Source organism: Polyodon spathula, chromosome 2 (genome assembly GCF_017654505.1).
Source record: "Polyodon spathula isolate WHYD16114869_AA chromosome 2, ASM1765450v1, whole genome shotgun sequence".
Classification (NCBI taxonomy): domain Eukaryota; kingdom Metazoa; phylum Chordata; class Actinopteri; order Acipenseriformes; family Polyodontidae; genus Polyodon; species Polyodon spathula.
In genome coordinates this window covers 85,548,149-85,567,536 of record NC_054535.1, presented here as the reverse complement: position 1 = coordinate 85,567,536, position 19,388 = coordinate 85,548,149, and the positions used below count along the sequence as shown (strand labels likewise).

General features: G+C 35.5%; 1 protein-coding gene across 3 annotated transcripts in view; it reads left to right on the top strand.

The window, feature by feature from the left end:
* Window positions 1-16,083, top strand: part of LOC121302724 (COMM domain-containing protein 10-like) — an 87,483-nt gene extending 71,400 nt beyond the window's left edge. Inside the window, exon 7 of one of the 3 annotated variants that reach the window (XM_041232851.1) lies at window positions 15,872-16,083. In XM_041232851.1, coding sequence (XP_041088785.1) covers window positions 15,872-15,880 — 9 coding nt within the window. In that variant the 3' untranslated portion in view covers window positions 15,881-16,083. Of the gene's footprint in view, window positions 1-69; window positions 711-15,871 lie in introns of those variants that run through there. The other 2 variants (XM_041232842.1, XM_041232833.1) reach the window with 2 other exon arrangements.
* Window positions 16,084-19,388: the final 3,305 nt, after the last annotated feature.

Below are 19,388 nucleotides of genomic sequence, written 5' to 3'. Positions count from 1 at the left end.
AATGGCTTTCATTCTTCAATAATCCCCCCTGCCCCAAATGATGTCATTCTGTTTATTGTTTAATTATAGAATGTGATTTTATCTTACAGCTAGAAACTATACAAGCACAGCTGGACTCTCTCACATGATGTCAGTACAATTGATCTGAGCAATTAATTCCTGAATGTGTGATGTTATTAATTGAAGGCCTGGAAAAACACATATGCTGAATATAACCTTTATCTTAAAAAATGGAAGTAACAACCTTTATCATAGTGTGAGAATTCAACTGTAGTGTTTCTTCCTTTTTCAGACCTTATCTTCATTTCTTTCTCAATGTCAAAACCAGTTCCATAACATTAGACTGATTATTTAGTCTAAAACCCAAGGTTTTCATCTATTGAAAACTACTGTACAACACAGAAATTGTATTGGAAATGCATGTCATGATTTCATGTTTGTATCTTTTTGTGTGCTAGTGTGGTATCAGTCCAAACTGTTTTAACCTGCATTGAGCTGACTGACCCACAAGCTCCTTTCACATTGGCATTTTTCATACAAGTCACACTTTGTTTTTGATTTTTTTTTAAATAAATATATTTGAATTATTGTGTCGATCATTCTTAATACAAAACAGTGTTGACCCAGTTTTTTTTTTGTTTGTTTTTTTTGTTAAAGAAGATCTGTATTCCCTTATTGATATTACATGGTAGTATTTTTTGCTTGATTATGCATAGTAAAGTCAGTCATGTTTAGTTTAATGTTAGCTAAGTATTATAAACCTCATGACATTTGTACATAATTGTTTGTCATGTGATCTGAAGTATTGTTTCAGGAAATATACATTTCTTGTAATAAAATTGCATTATTTGTAGTCCTTCTTCAAAGATTTTGCCCTTCTGGGTCATCATATAGACTGCTGATTCCCAGGGTTCCTGTGGTTTCTAAAGATAGCAATTTAGAAGAAGAATGGTGCTATTTCTTTTTTTCAGGGGTATTATTTCTTACGTCTAGGTTTTAGTTTTCTCGTAATTGTTCTTTGACATAACCTTTTGATAGAAATGGCATTGTGGCATGGGAAAGGGGAGGGTACAAATTGTTATCCTTTATATTAACCACTGATCAAGCTCTGCTGTTGGCAACCAGGTGTTGTACAGCTGGACATGGGGTGTTGTCTTCTAATGATTTAAGAAGGCCAACTAAAGCCATTTATAATGGGGCTGAAGCTCAAGTTACTCATCTTGTTACTACCTGGTCTGCTAAATCAACCAAAACAGTTCTCCAATTAACAAAGAATGGCAGCCAAGGTCATTTCAGACATTCAATATTTATTTAGAAAATGAGTCATTATCCACCTCCATTTTAGATTTAGTGCTTCTACAATCTCTTAGATTAAACGTAAGATAAGAATGTCATTGTAAAGGGTTAAGTGGTATGTACTGGTATGATCATGAAAAGTATATAGCTAAGATTGGCTGTACTGTTTGGTGGAATTAATAATAGCAGATTGTAATTTCTAAACTGCAGAAAGAAAAGTTGAAATTCTTAAAATAAAACAATTGAAAACTTTAAAAGAAAAATAATTAACTAGCTATTTTTTAAGAATCTTTATAAAGAGATACACCACTTTGAAAAGGACATTAGAGTAACAACTTGACAATATAAACACAGCAAAAAAGGCTGTTGGGTTAAAGCAGTATCATTAAATACTGAATACCTTTTCATTGGTAGCTTTATGTTCCCATAGCCAGTAAATTAACATTGCAAAATAAATAGCACATAAATACAAAGGGGTTAAAAGCATGGCCATTACCAGACTGATAATTGACTGCCTAAAGAAAGTCATTGATTCAGTAGGTTTTATGTTAATGTGTACCTTCTGGTGTGTTGTGATGTCTCTATTTAGCTGAGATGCCTTTTGAAATTTAAAATAGCATGTATAACAGGAACAAACTTAAGTGAAAATTAATACATATTTGGCATTGTCAACAGGGTTAGTAAAAGCTTAACCAAGAGGGTCATTAAAGAATCAATTTGAGGTCAGGAGAAATGTTGTCCTTAAAAGGGAAGGGCCTCAAAGATACCATTAGTGTATGTCGTCAACATCTAATAACTATGGAAACTGACAGTTTGACAGCCTGACAACCCAGAAATTGTCTTCAAACAGTCTAACATAACCTGAGGCTGCTTTTGCTACTGTTCTCCCACTTTAAAGTCAAACAGATTCTATTTATGATTGAGGTGGTTTAACCCTTGTTTAGATCCCAGACTCCAGACAGGAAGCAAAGAAGATCCACCACAAATACCACTCATTATTGGCCCATTAAAATAGGCTGGTAGGAATTTCTGTCCATGGCCACGACACAGGGTTTTATTTTATTCTATTATTGCTGGTGCCACATCCCAAGGGTACAGTGGGCTTGCACAGGCATTACTGCAATTGAACAAAACCATCTGCATTGTTAATGATTTGACAGTGGATTGGATTAATTCAGCAAATGTTCAAAGGCTAGATGGGTTTGAGTCGGTCAAGCTTAATTTCTCATATGGTGAACCACTTTAATCAGTCAACCAACTGTTACTGGATATGTGATGTAATGTCAGAAAGGTCTCAGGCAGTTGGGTGTGACACTGGCATTACTGTCCCCTGGGGACACTGAAACAATAGTCACTGTCCCATCAACCTACATTTTGTTTAAGTTTCCAATTTCACCTTAAGCAATGTAGACAGTGCCTTTGTATCAAGCTCTTTCAGGGTTAACATTTCAAGAGTAAAGTACTCAAAGTATCTCTTTGCAGACAGTCTGTACCTTGTACAGTCAGATGCATATTACGATAGCCATGCATGTGCAGACAATCGCTGATGAGCTCTTCCTCTGCTAGGCTTAAAAGCCCATTGCTTTTTGGTGTACTCAAACATTCCAGCAGGGCAAAAAATGCAATGCAGAGTGATGATGCTGAACTGATGCTAGTAAGATTTCCTGTCTGTCTTGTTTAAACAAGAGCAATGCCCAGCTTTCCTTTATCTAATTTAAGCATGGGTTTTGCCAGAAAATGTTACTCACAATAGCAGAATAGAACAAAACATAACATGACAGCTTTGGATTTCCGAGTATTATTCCTTTATTTTTTGTCACTTTTTTTTAATTTATTTTTTATATACAATATAAAATTTTAACCTGAATGAGTTGGATAACAAATAGTGCACACATTTTGTGTTTCACTTTGATTGGGTTTTAAAAAATCAGTTACAAGTATGTCAAGCTTAAGGGAGATTCTGTAGAACAACATTGGCAGAGTTTACATGTGTGTTCTAGTTTTACTCAAGACAGTTTGCTCAAGCCAAAGAAGAAATGACCCTGTTCCTCTTGCGGTTTACATGGGCTCAGTATATTTTACTCGACAAGAGCAGCTGTCAACCTGACATCAAGCAAATGAAGGGGAAAGGACGGAGCTCATATGCAAATTAGCCATGGTTGTGTGCCATGTGACATCTTATTTAATTAAACTGTTTAAAGGTGCAGTGTTAAATTGGTGTAGTAAAGCTGTTGTTTGTAAATGCCTTGTGTCTGATCGTTTTATACTTTGCTTTACTGATCTTACCCGAATTGTTAATTAGTTAGCAGTGAATATAATTTAAAATACTTTATCTCCTATTTCATTAAGGTGCATTAGGTAATTAATTTGTGTAGAAAATGCAGCTATCCAGCCCAGGTATTGCAGATCACCATGGCTGAAAACCAGCTAAGACATAGGATTATAAAGATCTGTGCCAGACACCTTTCACATATGCTCCCAAGGCTGTCTAGATTGGATGTGCAAATGTGTGTTGATTTCCCTTGTTTTACACCATGCTCATGGGTAAATGAGATTGACCCTATCCCTCTCTGTGGCCGTTTTTGTCAGCCACAAACCTGATTCTATCGAATTTTCCTGCCAAATGCATCACTACTTCACCTGTCAATAACAACACATGTAAACTCAACCATTGATTCATTGGCAAAAGCCCTTTGAATAGGAACGTTAGTAGTTTTACAAATGTATTTTCTTAAACAGTTAGTTGAAAAATATTTTTTTAAAAGACAACATGCCTCAACTGGGCCAGCTAAAATACATATTATATACAGTGCTCCCTCACTGTAAGGCTCTCGATTATAATGCTCTTCGGATAAAACGCTCCTACAGCATGTCCCCCAGTTCCCTATACTAGTGATTAATGCATTATTTCTACAGTAAATACAGTACCGGTGTTGTTCAAACTGTAAACAACTTCTCAGGCTAACTTCCGTTCCTGTCTCTCTCTTTTGATACAGTATCTGAACTGAAGAAAAACTGCGCTGGCACTTTATAACACAGAAAAAAAGTTACATTTTTGCTTCACTATATGTGCATTATACAGAGGGAGTTATTTTGTATTTTAGTCAGATGTGTGTTGTTTTGTGTCCTGCGGCACCCCCCCACCGTTTATAATGCTTTTTGATTATAACGCTCATATTGTGTGTCCCCCGAGACCCACATTATAGCGAGGGAGCACTGTGTGTGTGTGTGTGTCTATATATATATATATATATATATATATATATATATATATATATATATATATATATATATATATAGTAGCAATCTCAGTTAACTCAGGCAGGCGCATCACAGAGGGCGAGACAATCCACAGAAAGACAGAGGGCGGGCCTGAACCCGGGACCTCTCACACTGAAGCATAGCGCTGATACAGCTGTACAAAAGAGCCGGTTCTCTTGAAGCATATATCGGGCTTATGTCTTTTCAGATTGTGATAACGTCACCTACCAGCTGCTGCCTTTCCCCTTGCACGCTAGATTATATATATACACTACCGGTCAAAATTTTTAGAACACCCCCATTTTTCCAGATTTTATTGAAATTTAAGGAGTTCAAGTCCAGTAAATAACCTGAAATGATACAAAGGTAAGCAGCAGTTTTAAAAAAAATGTTTAGGATACCAAAAACTGAAAAATAATGTACATTTCAGAGTTATACAAAAAGGCCTTTTTCAGGGAACAAGTAATGGGTTAACAACTTACAGCTGTTCTGCAGTAATGGAAGTAAATTAAGTCTTGAAAGTTGATGTTAACAATTCCTACAGGTGTCCCAACTTTTGTTGATTACTTACAAACCCTTTGTCTGTATAAAAGCAGTGGTGGAACTAACTGTGTTACTACACCCTCTTAGCCATTATTTGGACAGTATTGTACTGCAGGAAGAAGTATATTGCTATCATAATGGCGAGAAAAAGGCAATTAACAAAGGAAGACAGACAGACCATTATAACCTTTAAAAGTGTAGGTCTTTAGAGAAATTGTAAAGAAAGCCAAGGTGTCAGTGAGTACAGTTTTCTACACCATCAAAAGTCACTTGGAAACTGGAGAAAACTCTGACAGGAAAAGGTCTGGTAGACCCAAAGCCACAACAGAATCAGAAGACAAGTTTCTGAGAGTCAACAGCTTGCATGATAGGCGGCTCACAGGACAGCAGCTTCAAGCACAGCTTAACACTGGTCGAAGTAAGCAAGTCTCAGTTTTAATTGTGAAGAGAAGACTTCGAGCTGCAGGTTTGACAGGTTGAGTGGCAGTAAGAAAGCCATTGCTAAGATGGCAAAATAAGAAAAAGAGGCTTGCCTGGGCCATGAAGCACCGCCAGTGGACTACTGAAGACTGGAAGAAGGTTTTATGGACCGATGAATCAAAATTTGAAATCTTCGGTTCATCACACAAGGTTTTTGTACGCCGTCGAGTAGACGAAAAGATGGTTCCTCGGTGTGCAACACCAACTGTGAAACATGGAGGAGGAAGCGTGATGGTCTGGGGCTCTTTTGCTGGATCTAGAATCGGCGACTTGCACAGAGTGGCACCCTGAACCAAAACGGCTACCACAGCATTTTGCAGCGCCATGCAATACCCTCTGGTATACACCTAGTTGGTCATGGGTTCATCCTACAGCAAGATATACCTCCAGGCTATGTCAGAACTACCTTAGAAGAAAAGAACAAGACGGTAGGCTTCAAATCATGGAATGGCCAGCACAGTCTCCAGACTTAAACCCCATCGAGCTGGTTTGGGATGAACTGGACAGAAGGGTGAAACCAAAGCAACCTAGAAGTGCAACACATTTGTGGGAACTTCTGCAACAGTGTTGGGAAGAACTTTCCGAACAATATTTGATTTCCATTGTAGAAAGAATGCCACGAGTGTGTTCGGCTGTTATATCTGCAAAATGTGGCTACTTTGGTGAGTCAAAAATTTAGATTAAATTTTGTTAAACAAAACGATTCCATGATTTCTTTTTTTATCTCCAATTGTTTATTTGTTCTATGCTTTAATTTCAGAGTACATTGAGACATTAAACTGCGTAAATTTCTATAAAAACTGGAAAAATGGAGGTGTTCTAAAACTTTTGACTGGTAGTGTATGTGTGTGTGTGTGTGTGTGTGTGTGTGTGTGTGTGTGTGTATATATATATATATATATATATATATAAAACATTTTTTCTCGTTTTGACTGTGCATTCGTGGTGACTTGGAGTAATATTGCCCTACTATTCCAGAAGCAAAGGTCTTTATAGGAATAAAAAATAATTTACAATCTTTTAATTTACACTATTTTAGCTCAATGAGAAACATCTGATGCCACAGATGGTATTGTGGGATTATTGGTGAGAGTGCACAGGAAGTACTTAATGTTGATACTGTCCATACTGCACCAGACCTAGTGATCTTCTAGCCTTGAGCCATTGGGTTTGTTTCCCAGGCTGTCAAACAAGAGACAGTTTGAAACCAATCTTGATTAGTTATTTAGTCTTTTAATGATACACCTTTCATAGTGATGTACCCTACTTCATGTGTCACTTTAAACAGCTGGAAGCAAAATTGTTAATATTAAACTTGGAATATGCTGTAGATGCCTAAGCCATGTTCAGAACATTCATATGTATCCTACACATTCCTACACATAACACTTAACATAAAAATAATAGATGTTTAAAAGATCACTCTTTATTCTGCAACTATTTGTCACTAGGACATTGAATTAGACTTAAACTCCCTAGAATCAAAGATGTAGGCAGATGCAAAAGTGTGATAAATTATCTTGCTTTTTAATGGCTTTCAGACATGCAAGATGTTTTTTGCACAAAGTTCCAATTCAACAGAAAGGTTTTTTTTTTTTGTATGTTTTTTTTTTTTTGTGTTTCCCGTACAAACCAATTGTTGAAAACTATAGCTGCCTAAAAGAAAACAATATCATTTAAAATTAAGACAGAATTGTATTACCATGGTACCAGGATAACAAAGCAACACTTGAGGCCCATAGCCATGGCAACCTTAAAAGTCTTTCTGCGAATTTAGACCATACATAACTTCCTACCATATAACCCAGCTCACCACATCTCATCACAGTATCAGAATGGGCTGTTGACTTCAGCCAATACCAGGTACTGTGGTCTTTGATGTGTGGCCCAGATTTAATCCTGTGCAACAGCCTCTGAATTTACTCCACACACATCATATAGCAAGCGATATAAAACACTGGTCACAGTGCACCTCATCACTACAAAATGGCATGTAAACAAACAGCAAATGCACCGCTGTTTATCTTGCTGCAAAAAGTTGGAAATTGTTCGAAAAAATAAAAACCTAAATCAGTCACAAGTCACCGAGCAATTTGTGTTTCCAGTTCTGGTGAGTTGCTTCACCATTCTGTTAAATAATGTTGTGCATGTCTTGATTATTGCTCCTGTACAGGTATTCATATTGAATCTAGAGCTGCTGCATTTTTTAATGTGTGTAGGGGTGCTGTGTTAATTTAGTTTGACAGTTTATTAACGTTAGTTTGTCTGTTACTTTATTATTATAGTTTATTAACTTAACTATTGCTTTTCTTTTACTTATTCAGTTAATTTCATATGTTGATGCACGTGCGTCATAACAAGTAATACATATTTATGTATTTATTTATTGATTGATTCATATTGTGTCTGGTGGCTAACTCCGTCATAAGACAACTCTACAGCTATAAGAACACTTTACTTGTATGAACATAGGGCTCTCCACAAGTAGAAGAGAATCGGTATATATATAATATATATCTATATATATATATATATATATATATATAATTTATATATATATTCGGAGCACTGAATATTATTCGTGAATTTACGATCCTATTCAGACCATTCTTTTGGTGGCTTTCATTTGTTTTTAAACCTGGTCCCATTAAGGCCATATGGGCAGAGGGATATTTTTAACCACACACATACTGCCACCACCTGCCATTTATTTTTGCAAATATGTCCAGGAACAAAATCTGTTCATTCAGTCCTTGACCTGCTTTTCACTAGTCATTTGAAATAAAGATCTCCATAGAAAAGAATAAGCTTAGCCCGGCTTTTATTTGAAAGGAGATTTTGAAATTGGAAAGGTGAGCCAAATTAAATGGTTTGTGCTTTAGAGAAGCCTCCTCTAGCCATTTCCTTTTGTCTGTTTTTTCAAAAACTGCAAAGGACTGAAAAAAAATCTCTTGAGTGGACACTGCTCCTTCAAATTATTTAAATGGAGGCCTCTCATCGCCCCCGCCAACATCTTTAGCATAATTGCTAATCCTGTTTTAGAAATCGTTGCTTCCCAGGAGAAAATAAAACTGCCTGCATCCCTGCTCGTTAGGAGCTTAAAAAACCCCATTGCAATAATTATTTTGTTTTTCAAAATTATTTTCAAAAAAGGGATCAACACAGCCTTTAGCTACAGCTTATAGTGTATACTTTTGTTATCCACAACACACAAGGTAAAGTAGTAAATAGTAAAGTACTATATTCTTACCCCTAATGGCTTTCAAGCTTACTGAAACTCATTTACTCCAAGTGTTTATGGCTGTAGACCAGTGGTTCCCAACATGTGGTCCATGAGTAAACTCCAGGTGGTCCGCAAACAACCCCCAGAATTCGGTTACGCAATTCTTGCAAAAATTACACAATCACACCCTGTGCTACTAATATTACTAAGCAACACACAAATAGCTTTAACCACGAGATATATAATTATAAGATATGTATGCAGTCTGCATTTTTCCCCAATACTTAAATTCTGGGTGAGGTGTGTTTTGAGATTAAAATGTGGCAGTTCAATTGCTACCTGTGTTTGAGAAGTACATGCAACATGAACCAGAACTAATTTCTACACAATCAAACATTGTGTAACTACAACATATATTACTAAGCAACACACCAAACAGCTTTCACCACATTATATATAATTACAAGACATGTATATAGTTTGTATTTTCGTCCTTTATCTGTTTTCTTTTATTACGGGTGTGTGTTTATATAAATTAATATATATTACAACTAAAAAAAGAAAATCTAATCTGTCTGTCCCAGACTTTTGACTCGGCATAAAAGTGCCGCACTGCGTTGAATATTCCCAACTTGGTTTGAATAACGCAAAAAAAAAAAAAAAAAAAAAAAATTAATTAATAATAATAATAATAATAATAATAATAATAATAATAATAATCTTTAAAACCACAGTTTTAGTACTTTTCATTTTCAACAATCTTTGTGCTACAGTCTTGCCAGAGCTATAGGAATACAGTATAACATTATTTCAATACGTTTTTGGAGAGGTTAGTTACATATAGTAACAGAAGTTAATGTGAAACACAAATAGGCTATATTTGTATCTTGATTTGTGAACTGTACTAGTGTGAATGCATTCAGCTCCATGCTATTATATGGGTATATTCAGCCAGGTTTAATATCTCACAAGACTATATGCCAAAAGGAAATTCTCTTAACACTACATCTGGAAATAATATGTACATTGTGTTCCTGATGCTGTCATATTTAAACAAAATGCTATAAATCCTATGGACGGTGTGCCACCAATCCCGTTTCAGCCACCAGAAGTGGTATGTAAAATCCTGCACACTCTCCAATATTTTTTTTATTTTTCAGATTGCTTCCCACCCACCTCGTCTTCATATTCTGGTGTGTTTTTTATATGTACATCGAGCGAATTTGGCGATCACTGAGTGCAATAAATTGCATTAGAAATGAATTGATCCCTTTGCTTCACGATGTAACGGTTGAGGAGACCAGCACATATTTACATTTCCTGGATCTGCGGTCGACCCACGCCTCAGGGCGTTATTTGTCAGGAGATTTTGTCAAAAAAAAAAGCTCTTAATCCTACAAAGCATTCGGAATATGAAATAGTAAACCATTTTAAACAAAAGAAACAGGAACTTTGTCATCAGCAAGTTTCAATGCTCAAAATGACGACATTCCTTGCTGACCGTACCGAAGATTCAAGCCCAGCAATCTCATTAAGTTTGGAACATTATATAAATATGTTACTTTCTACATGTACTTATACATATATACATAAAAATTATTTTCAAAATACTGCTGTGAAAAAATTAATGGCAAGTGGTCCGTGGGAAAAATCCAAACACCAAGGTGGTCCCTACATTGAAAAAGTTTGGGAACCACTGCTGTACATCAATGTATCCAAAACTTTTCCTCAGACCACTACCACTACTTGTAACCAAAATAATAGATGCATTTTTATTACAACTTTACTAAGGTCAGTACATTAGATTATAAAAAATATAAAATAAAAAAATATATATATACAGTTGGTGCCACTTAATTGGGATACTGATAATCGGGAGTTCAGAACTCAGGGAGACAGTTCTTCCCAGTGCTCATTATGTTGTTTAATTGGGCCATCACTTTGTTTAATTGGGATACATTCTTTTCAAATGATGAACAGAGATAGTTTTTTTTAGAGCAAGACAAGTTCACGTAGCAGGTTCAGGTAAATTGCGTAAACCAATGCTTTTTTGCCTCACCTGTCATTTGCGAGTTGTCATCATGGCTGACGAGAGAAAACGAGTGGATTTCATTTTGTTTATGAATAAAAACGGAAACGACTTGTATTTCAAATGACACATTTAACATTTGTTCATAATGTGATGTAATTGCATTATTTTTCATTTAGAAATAAAAAAAAATGGTAAAAAAATTACTTCTTTTTTGTGCATGTGTTAAATTATGAATACAGGTGTGACTGAGGTCCTCTCAAATGCCTCTCGTTTAATTTGGACAGTCACTTATTCCGAGTATTGTTAAATCTCCCGAGGCGTCACGATAAAGCGGCGCAGACTTGTAATCTTATTTATATGGTTAGTAAAACTGAATATGTAAACTCTTAGACCACAAAAAGCCACTTAATGTGCGTGTTCCGTATACCCTCACTCATCATCAAAATAACAACCTATTTTTTATAAGGCTAATTAGGTAAAGCAGGCGATTCCGCAATCAACCAATTTAAATACCCCTCACCGCAATTAGTGGTGGAGAATTACACACCTTGCACAATAAATAGCGGGTTTGGATCAAACCTGCTTATGTAAGCTACACATTCCAAAAGAAAATGAATGGCACAGAAAGACCTCAACCTTTACTAGCCATGGTGATGAGGATGCTCAGAAGCAAAAACTGAAATTTACCAATATGGAATTGGAGATTTTGGTACAAGCAGTACTTGTAACACATGAAGATGTGTTACAAGCTTCAAATACATCACCAGGACAAGTGAATAAAATATGGAATGTGCGGTGGCTTCTTAATAAACAAATGCACCACTTAAGAGTTTGTAGTCTAGGTTTCTTATACAATACAACGCATCATCCAGTTCCTGTACTTCGCATGTTAGTTCAACTTCTTCTTTCGTATTGAATAATTCCAGGCATATAGACATTTCAAACTTTAGAAACAATAGGTTTTATTTACTTTCGTCCATGGCAGTCAAACAGTTGGATAATCCTTCCATTGTTGTACAGCAGTATGTTCAGCAACACTACAGCTGCATACTTATGCAGTTACAACTCTTCTATTTCTTATGTTTGTCTTTATTTCTTACTCTATGATTTTAAAGCATATCTGTATGGTATATATGGTCGAAAAACTGTAGTTGCTCAAGCTACAAACTAACTGCGTCATCTGTCCCTCTGTCCTTTTTTTTACCGTTTTTTTTCCAACTCAAATTTAATAATAATTCTACCAGAACCAGTATTGTTAAATACCAGAATGCCATATTACAAAAAAATACATTCTGTAGACATTACTAAAATAACGGTGGAGGATGAGCCCTCATTGTATATGAGACGTTTACTTTAGTGCGCCTTGGAATATCCTTCCATCTATTCTTAATCTCCTCCTACACGCTAGAAGTAAAGGCTCTCATTAGAACCTTGCTTTGCCAATATGGGGAGACCTTTTTAGGTGCTTCTAAGGACCTTTTTTACGTGGATTCTATATTTTCTATTTGCAGACTTTCTGTTTTGTCATGTAAGCTGTGAAACATGTATTGAAAATTGGAGTTTGCAAAACAATACAGTCCTGGTATTATAAACCGTAATTTACAAACTGACTTGATCAGAAGGGTTAAAATTAACGATTTGCAAAATGTTATTAAATGTTTCTTCGTTCTTGAAAATGATGTTTTTGCTGCAGACAAGTCTCCCACATCACCTTGGCTTGTATATAGCATACTGTCTGACTGCGGTAAATTAACACGTGCTTTTAATAATAACACAAATACGAGGCCAACAATTACTGGCAGCTTTAATAAATTAGACAGAACATTTAATAGACCTCATTTGCACAATCCCCTCCCAATTTTAGAGGTTATACACAGAATTACGTACGCATGAAGGGTTAAAGTGCACAGAGACATTGCCCCCTGCAAATCACATCTTAATTGCATGTTTATGCCATTGCGTGAGTTTTATAAATCCCATCCAAGAATTCAGAACCCTCAACGTCCGTTTTACGGTCGTAAAACATGTGCAATCTTTTTATAAACCTGGGCCTTAGTTTATTTTCTGCCACACCAATATTAGCCTGTTCAGTTTTCAAACTGTTTCAACTTTGAAGTTTAAACAAAAATCTTACACCAGACCAATGTCTGGCCTTAATTTGTCATTGGATTGTCAGTGCTTTTACATGTGAGCCAAAAATCTGCCACTGTTTTGTTTAAATACAGCTGTAAAAGTAAGCAGAAGGATTTAATCGTTTAAGTACTGGTTCTTCTCTTAAACCAAAAACAAAGAATGACTTTGCCTTAACTGAAAAAATATCGATTTGCTTCAAGTGTTATGTTACACAGTTCAAGATGATGCAAACTTGCTGTTCTATGAATACTGTAACAGGTTTACATTGATGTGAAGTGCTGCTTTTTTCACTATGGTAACTTACTGGTGATAACATCCATAGCTTTTATTCCCTTAGACATTTTCAGTAAATAGATCATTAAAAGAAAGTGCAAAGAAGAATCTCCAAATAATTAATCTAAATGTAGTCATTATCACAGTACTGTATGATATGAAGCATATGATTTAAAAAATATGTTAACAAAATAATAACAATGATATGAAAGTGGTGTTTGGTATTTATTCCACATACCATAAATGTAGGTCGTGATGACCGTACATTTTCCTGGCGCTCACATCTGACTGGCTAAGCTAGGTGATGATATTATGATTTTACTTGCCTACATCTGATGCACTGTAACATTTATTCCATGTCCTTTAATGTAGGTCATGGTAATAGTTTTTTCAGAACTCCTGATTAACCAAGCTTTGTAAGCTATTGATGTCTTGGAAACACTTGTCATGAAACTATACCTGGCTTATGAGATGTCATCCTGACGCCTTTAATGAGTTATTTATATCCTTGGTTGGGGATATGTTATTGGCATACCTTGTTGCTTTTGACTTTATTTGTAAGTATTATAACTCTGACCCCAAAGTCTCCTTAAGAATTGTGACTTGGTTCTGTCTGATCTGCTACCTACTTCCATAACCTTGCATCAAATCAGTAATCATTCTCAACAATAAGGCATAAATCTTATTAACCCCAACTTTTTCAAGGACAGGGTTTCTATTTACCTTTGAAGTCTACAACACCCGCTATCTGTAATTGAAATTCAAAATGTTTTTTGTGGGTTTTTTTTCTGTCAGACCCTAACGTTCGCCATTTTTACATAAACAAAACTGTCCCGGTTAGAACCTGACGGGTGTCATTTAGTCCTCAATGGGGGGAAAATGCGGCTTTCTGAGCAATTAACACCAGTAGGAATGGCTGTTCTTATTGTAAATGAGAATTTACATGCCATTGCCAGCCTTGTGTGTGTATTTTATACTGCCAGACCCAATCCCTGTTTGGAATTCATCACCTGAACTCACAATTACCAACAAGCAACTTGCCTAGCCACCTGTTTCTTCTTCTATTAAAGGGGGCGCTTCATGGGATGGCCCTGTTTAATAATGTAGGGTATTAGGAGTATTTATTTGTCGGGATTTAGTTGTCCCGTTTCTGTATTTCCTCCATGTTTCCCTTCCACCACGGCACTTATTCTTATTGTGTTTATTTTACCGTACTTATATTTTTCTTCAGGAGAAGAACTTCAGATATTAAAGATAAAAAATGACTTGTGTGTATTATTTTTTCTCAAAGTTTTAACATGTGGTAGAACATAGTATTAGACACTAATATTGTACTATGTTTATTATACCATTTGAAGTTTCCCCTTTAAGTAATAAGGAATTAAACTTTTTTTTTTCTATAAATTTAGTTAAGTGTAGTGGTAGTGATCATTTAAAAATGCATTTAACATTCTTAGGTTGACCGAACACAAAAGTGGACAAAACTGACCATAATGCATCTTATCTGTATTTTCTTTCTTTTTTCATAGCTGCAATTTTAACTCATGGGAAATTAAATAGCTGCTTATAAAAATTCAAATATCAGAAAGTATTAGTGTACCAATTAAATATCAACAAGCCAACAGAAAGTGAAATGGAATCCCCCTGAACACTCCAGTCTGCATTTTAATGGAGTGATGATTCACAGCAGCCAGCTACCTGTGTGACACACCTGATTCAAACATGTCTCTAATGCCAAAGTACAGTGACTGATAATTAAGCGGAAGTAACAGAATTAATTTATATTTTAGCAGAAATAAATTGTACTCTGTTATCACCTGTGCTTTCACCGATTTCAAATGTTGAAATATGAAAACATGTTTTAGAATTTTTGTTCTAATTTGAAGTTGTTTGTTTTTATCATGTTGCATGAAACAGTACAAATCCCCAAAAACTCCCTGTACTGTAATCATATTCTTTGCTTTATATTTTGTATAAAATAGTGTACACGTCTCCTCCATATTTCTACAACTACAATTGAGTAACATAAATACTGTATTTAAACAACACTATTTGAATAGGAAATCTTAGGCTGATTTGGTCCATATTATCATAAGAAGTCCATATGTCCATGTGCAAGAACCTTTGTACTTTGATTAACAAAAAGATATATCTTATAGTGTACATTACACAGTTGTTTCCATTTCGGTATACTTTTGTTTCTTGCAAAGCCAACTATTCAGTGCCATACCAATGATCTGTGTTACTACAGTAGCATCTATTGAAAGTCTTACTTCAGATGACCTTCCTGTTACGGTATGTCTGATGAGGTTCTCACATCAAGGGAAGGAACTTGAAGGGACAATGAGTCTGCACGGGCAGAACATTTCAAACTGAAAAAAAGATGATGCACTCTTGTGGAGTAATATAACACACTTTAACCGCACAAAATGTTTTGTATGACCTTGTCTAATTCAAACCTGCCTTTCCAGTTCCTGGCAAAAAGTGAACATACTGTATGGAAAGTACATTCATGAAATACCTTCTTTACAGGGGTGCATTTCTCCAATGTGAATGTTTATTTCATGCAATGTGAGAAGAATCCAAATTGATAATGGTCTACAGTAGATACATCCTTTTAATCGTTGCAGTACCGTTGACGAGGTATCATCTCACTTTCTACTGTTTCTCCTAATGCACCAATGAAGAGCGCAGAGGCGGTTTAAAATACAGATGCACAAAGGAACTGCAGTGGATCATCTGATAAATGATTTTTCAGCCATGTATTGTACTTCAGAAAACACTGATGACAGTAAGTACAACCCATGGAAATCTAGAAAGGATTCAAAACAGAAATAGCTCTATATCAGAATCAGAATCCAACAGAATCCTCATTAATCATTAGAAATACTTTGTGAAAATGAAAAATAATTCATAATTATAATTATATATGTACCACAATGGTACAAATGGCTTTTTTTTACCATGGAATGAGAGGTGGTATTCTGTTTAGTTTGTCAGTAGCTGAATAACATCTCTTTGGGTTTGATTACAAAACTGCTATGTCTAATATCTCTCATAATGTTTGTGCATCAGATTGATAAAAAAAAAAAAAAAGCCTGTTATCCTATAATAGCAATGTTTTTTTTTTATGTATTTATTTCTACAGGAATTTAACCCATTATGACCTAGATCTCATTTACAAGGAGATCCTGTCAACAAACATACAATAAAACAACACAATATCATGTGAGGTGCTGACTTCATCATTATAGGAGCCATAAGCAAAGGACGCTCACCCAAACATGTGCAGATCCTTAATCAGGATCAAAACATTTACATGAGGCCCTAAACAATTCACAGAGATCATTTTTAAAACATTTAAAATAGATACTATCAAATGTACTCCTTATATTGCAGTTAAAAGAGTTCGAAGTTTTACCCAAACATGTGCCAACCTTTGGAACGATCAGGTTGGCAGAATCACAGGAACACAGATTATAGTTGGTATCATACCCATTAATCAGAGCAGTTAAATAACAAGACATCAATCCTTTTAGAAATTACAAGCACAGTATGAACGTCATGTACATAATAGATTGCATATTGGCATGCCAGCTTGAAATATTATTTAGATCATTTGTCATCCAGTACTCTCATTTAATGTCATGCTTAAATGTATTAGTTACAAACAATAGTGCAACTTTACACAGATTGGATGAGGACCAGACTAAAATGCCTTTTCTCCCATAACTCGATTTATTCAAGAGTTTATGACATATGACTTTGTTTCAGTTGTTAATCTCTTGTAAAACAACTGAAGTGGTTAAGATACTCAAATTGTATAAAAGTTACAAGATTGTTGTTGATTAAAAGCTCAGTTTGTTAACCAGCACATCAGAACATCCCTATGCTTGCTGGCAACACCCATCTCTTCTACAAATAATTCTGGGGCAAGGTCTGTTCCTACCAAGTTGGATTTACTTAGCCAGACAGGTACTCATTTTGTACTTATATTGTGATGGCGTAACAATACCTTTGGAAACATTCCTGTGAATAAGCATATGATATTAAATTATACAATGTGGGTTATAAAATGACTAGGGGTTTGATATAATCTTTTATTTACTGTTCACTTTTAAAAAACCTACCACCAATAAAATATTTATCCACTGCTGACACTGTTCATATGTGTTTTTCCATAATATAGGTTCCACAACCCTAAAAACTATATTTGATTGTTTCAACAGATATTCCTAATTTTTTAACAGAGACCCACACCCTTGAAATGCAGACACAAAGCAGTTTAGCGACAGTAGAAGTTTCTAAAGTTTCTGAAGTCTATTTAGGGGCCATGGCATCCATTCCTTCAACATTTTTTTAAAGGATGAAGGCACCTCTGGGATTTTGCATTGCTCGGGTGTTATTGCTCTTTTCAGGTATTTCAGACTTTCAAATCAAAGTCTTTTATGTGGGTGCCTTGCTTTTATTTTTGTTTGTTTTTTTATTACAACCAGACAGCATAACCAAGCTTAGGTAGATTAACAGTACATTTAGTGGCATCAGTAAATCAAAACAGTTAGATTACTGTAGACAGCGCCAATGCCAAAGAAAATAGTCTGTCGACTTCACTTTATTTTTTGCCCGTTATTATCTTTTTTAAAATGAATTGTCCATAAATTTTGGATTTCTCACATATTAGCCTTGAACCAGAACATTTAACATTGCACTTAACATTACCTTATTAAACCAGACAACTGCACTATGCATGACAATTAACTTCGCTCCGTAATGCACAGACCAAGACACATGAAGGGCCATTCTCAATGCAACTTAACACATCAGCCAAAGATTGATTGAATTAATGGTTTAGTGCCATTACTGACACTTTTTTTTTAATAAAAAATGACTTTTGTGCTGTGCTCAGCAGTTGCTTAAATACACAGAGTAATTAAAGCCAGATTACAAGATCCTGAACTCTGTATCAGAAAACTTCTCAAAGCCACTTTGGACTGTGCCTGAAGGTTGACTTCAAAGTGCTTTATCTCTTTGTAACAACCACCTGTTCCCAAGGCTTAATAGCCTTTACTTACAATATTACAGTCTGAAGCTGCTCTTCAATGGCATTTCATGCAAGGGCTGTCACTTGGAGCTTTAGCAGTGGTACTTCAGTTTCAGAAAATGACAGCGCTTCAAAGAAGTTATTATATTGTTCTTTCTGTAAATTAATATCTTATATTACAAGTCCTCTAATTTGACCAGGCTTTATTTCCCCCTTCCTGTTTTTTTTTTAATGTTTTCCTATCTAAAATAAGGTTTCTCTATGCTATGCCTTTTGTTGTTCAAAGCACTAATCCCTCACTGACTTTCAGCTAATGACAAGCTGGTTTATAATGAAGTGCAGCGAGCACATCAATCTGCTGGGATTCTATCAGACGTACTCCTGTGCACACCTCTAAACACATATCTGCTGCTGAGTGGTCTGTATATGTTTTGCAGAAGCAGCACTTAACCAACAGTAAAACAATATCTCCAGATAATTGTTCAGGTTTGATTGGCGCCAGACATTACAAACATTGACACGTTCTATTAATGAAAGGAATGAACTGCCAATATCCAACAGAACAGTACATGGAAAATTAGGCAGGATGAATATTCATAGCTGTAAACCACTCAGGTAACCTCTTGTAACAGAACATTACTTGGCAGTTATAGTCTTCAGTGGTGCAAAGGACAGCATCAATGGATTTCAGATGACTGTAAAAGCATTATGTGGTTTGATGAATTGACCTTGTTTACGATTAATTACAAAGTATGAAAGTAGTCATAGATCCCTTTGTCTTGACTTTGTTTTGTTCTTTAAGCTGTCCAGGCCATTGGTGGCTGAATAATAATTTGGGCATGCTTTTGTTAACATACTTTGGGACAATGTTATACCTTCCAAATAAATGTCAATTAATGTCTGAGCATCCTACTTCATAAGATGCACCCCACAATACTTCTAAATGAGGTGTGTTTTGAGATTACAATATGGCAATTAAATTGCCACTTGTGTTTGAGAAGTACATACGACATGAACCAGAACTAATTTCTACACAATCACACATTGTGCAACTACAATATGTATTACTAAGCAACACAACAAACAGCTTTCACCACATTATATAT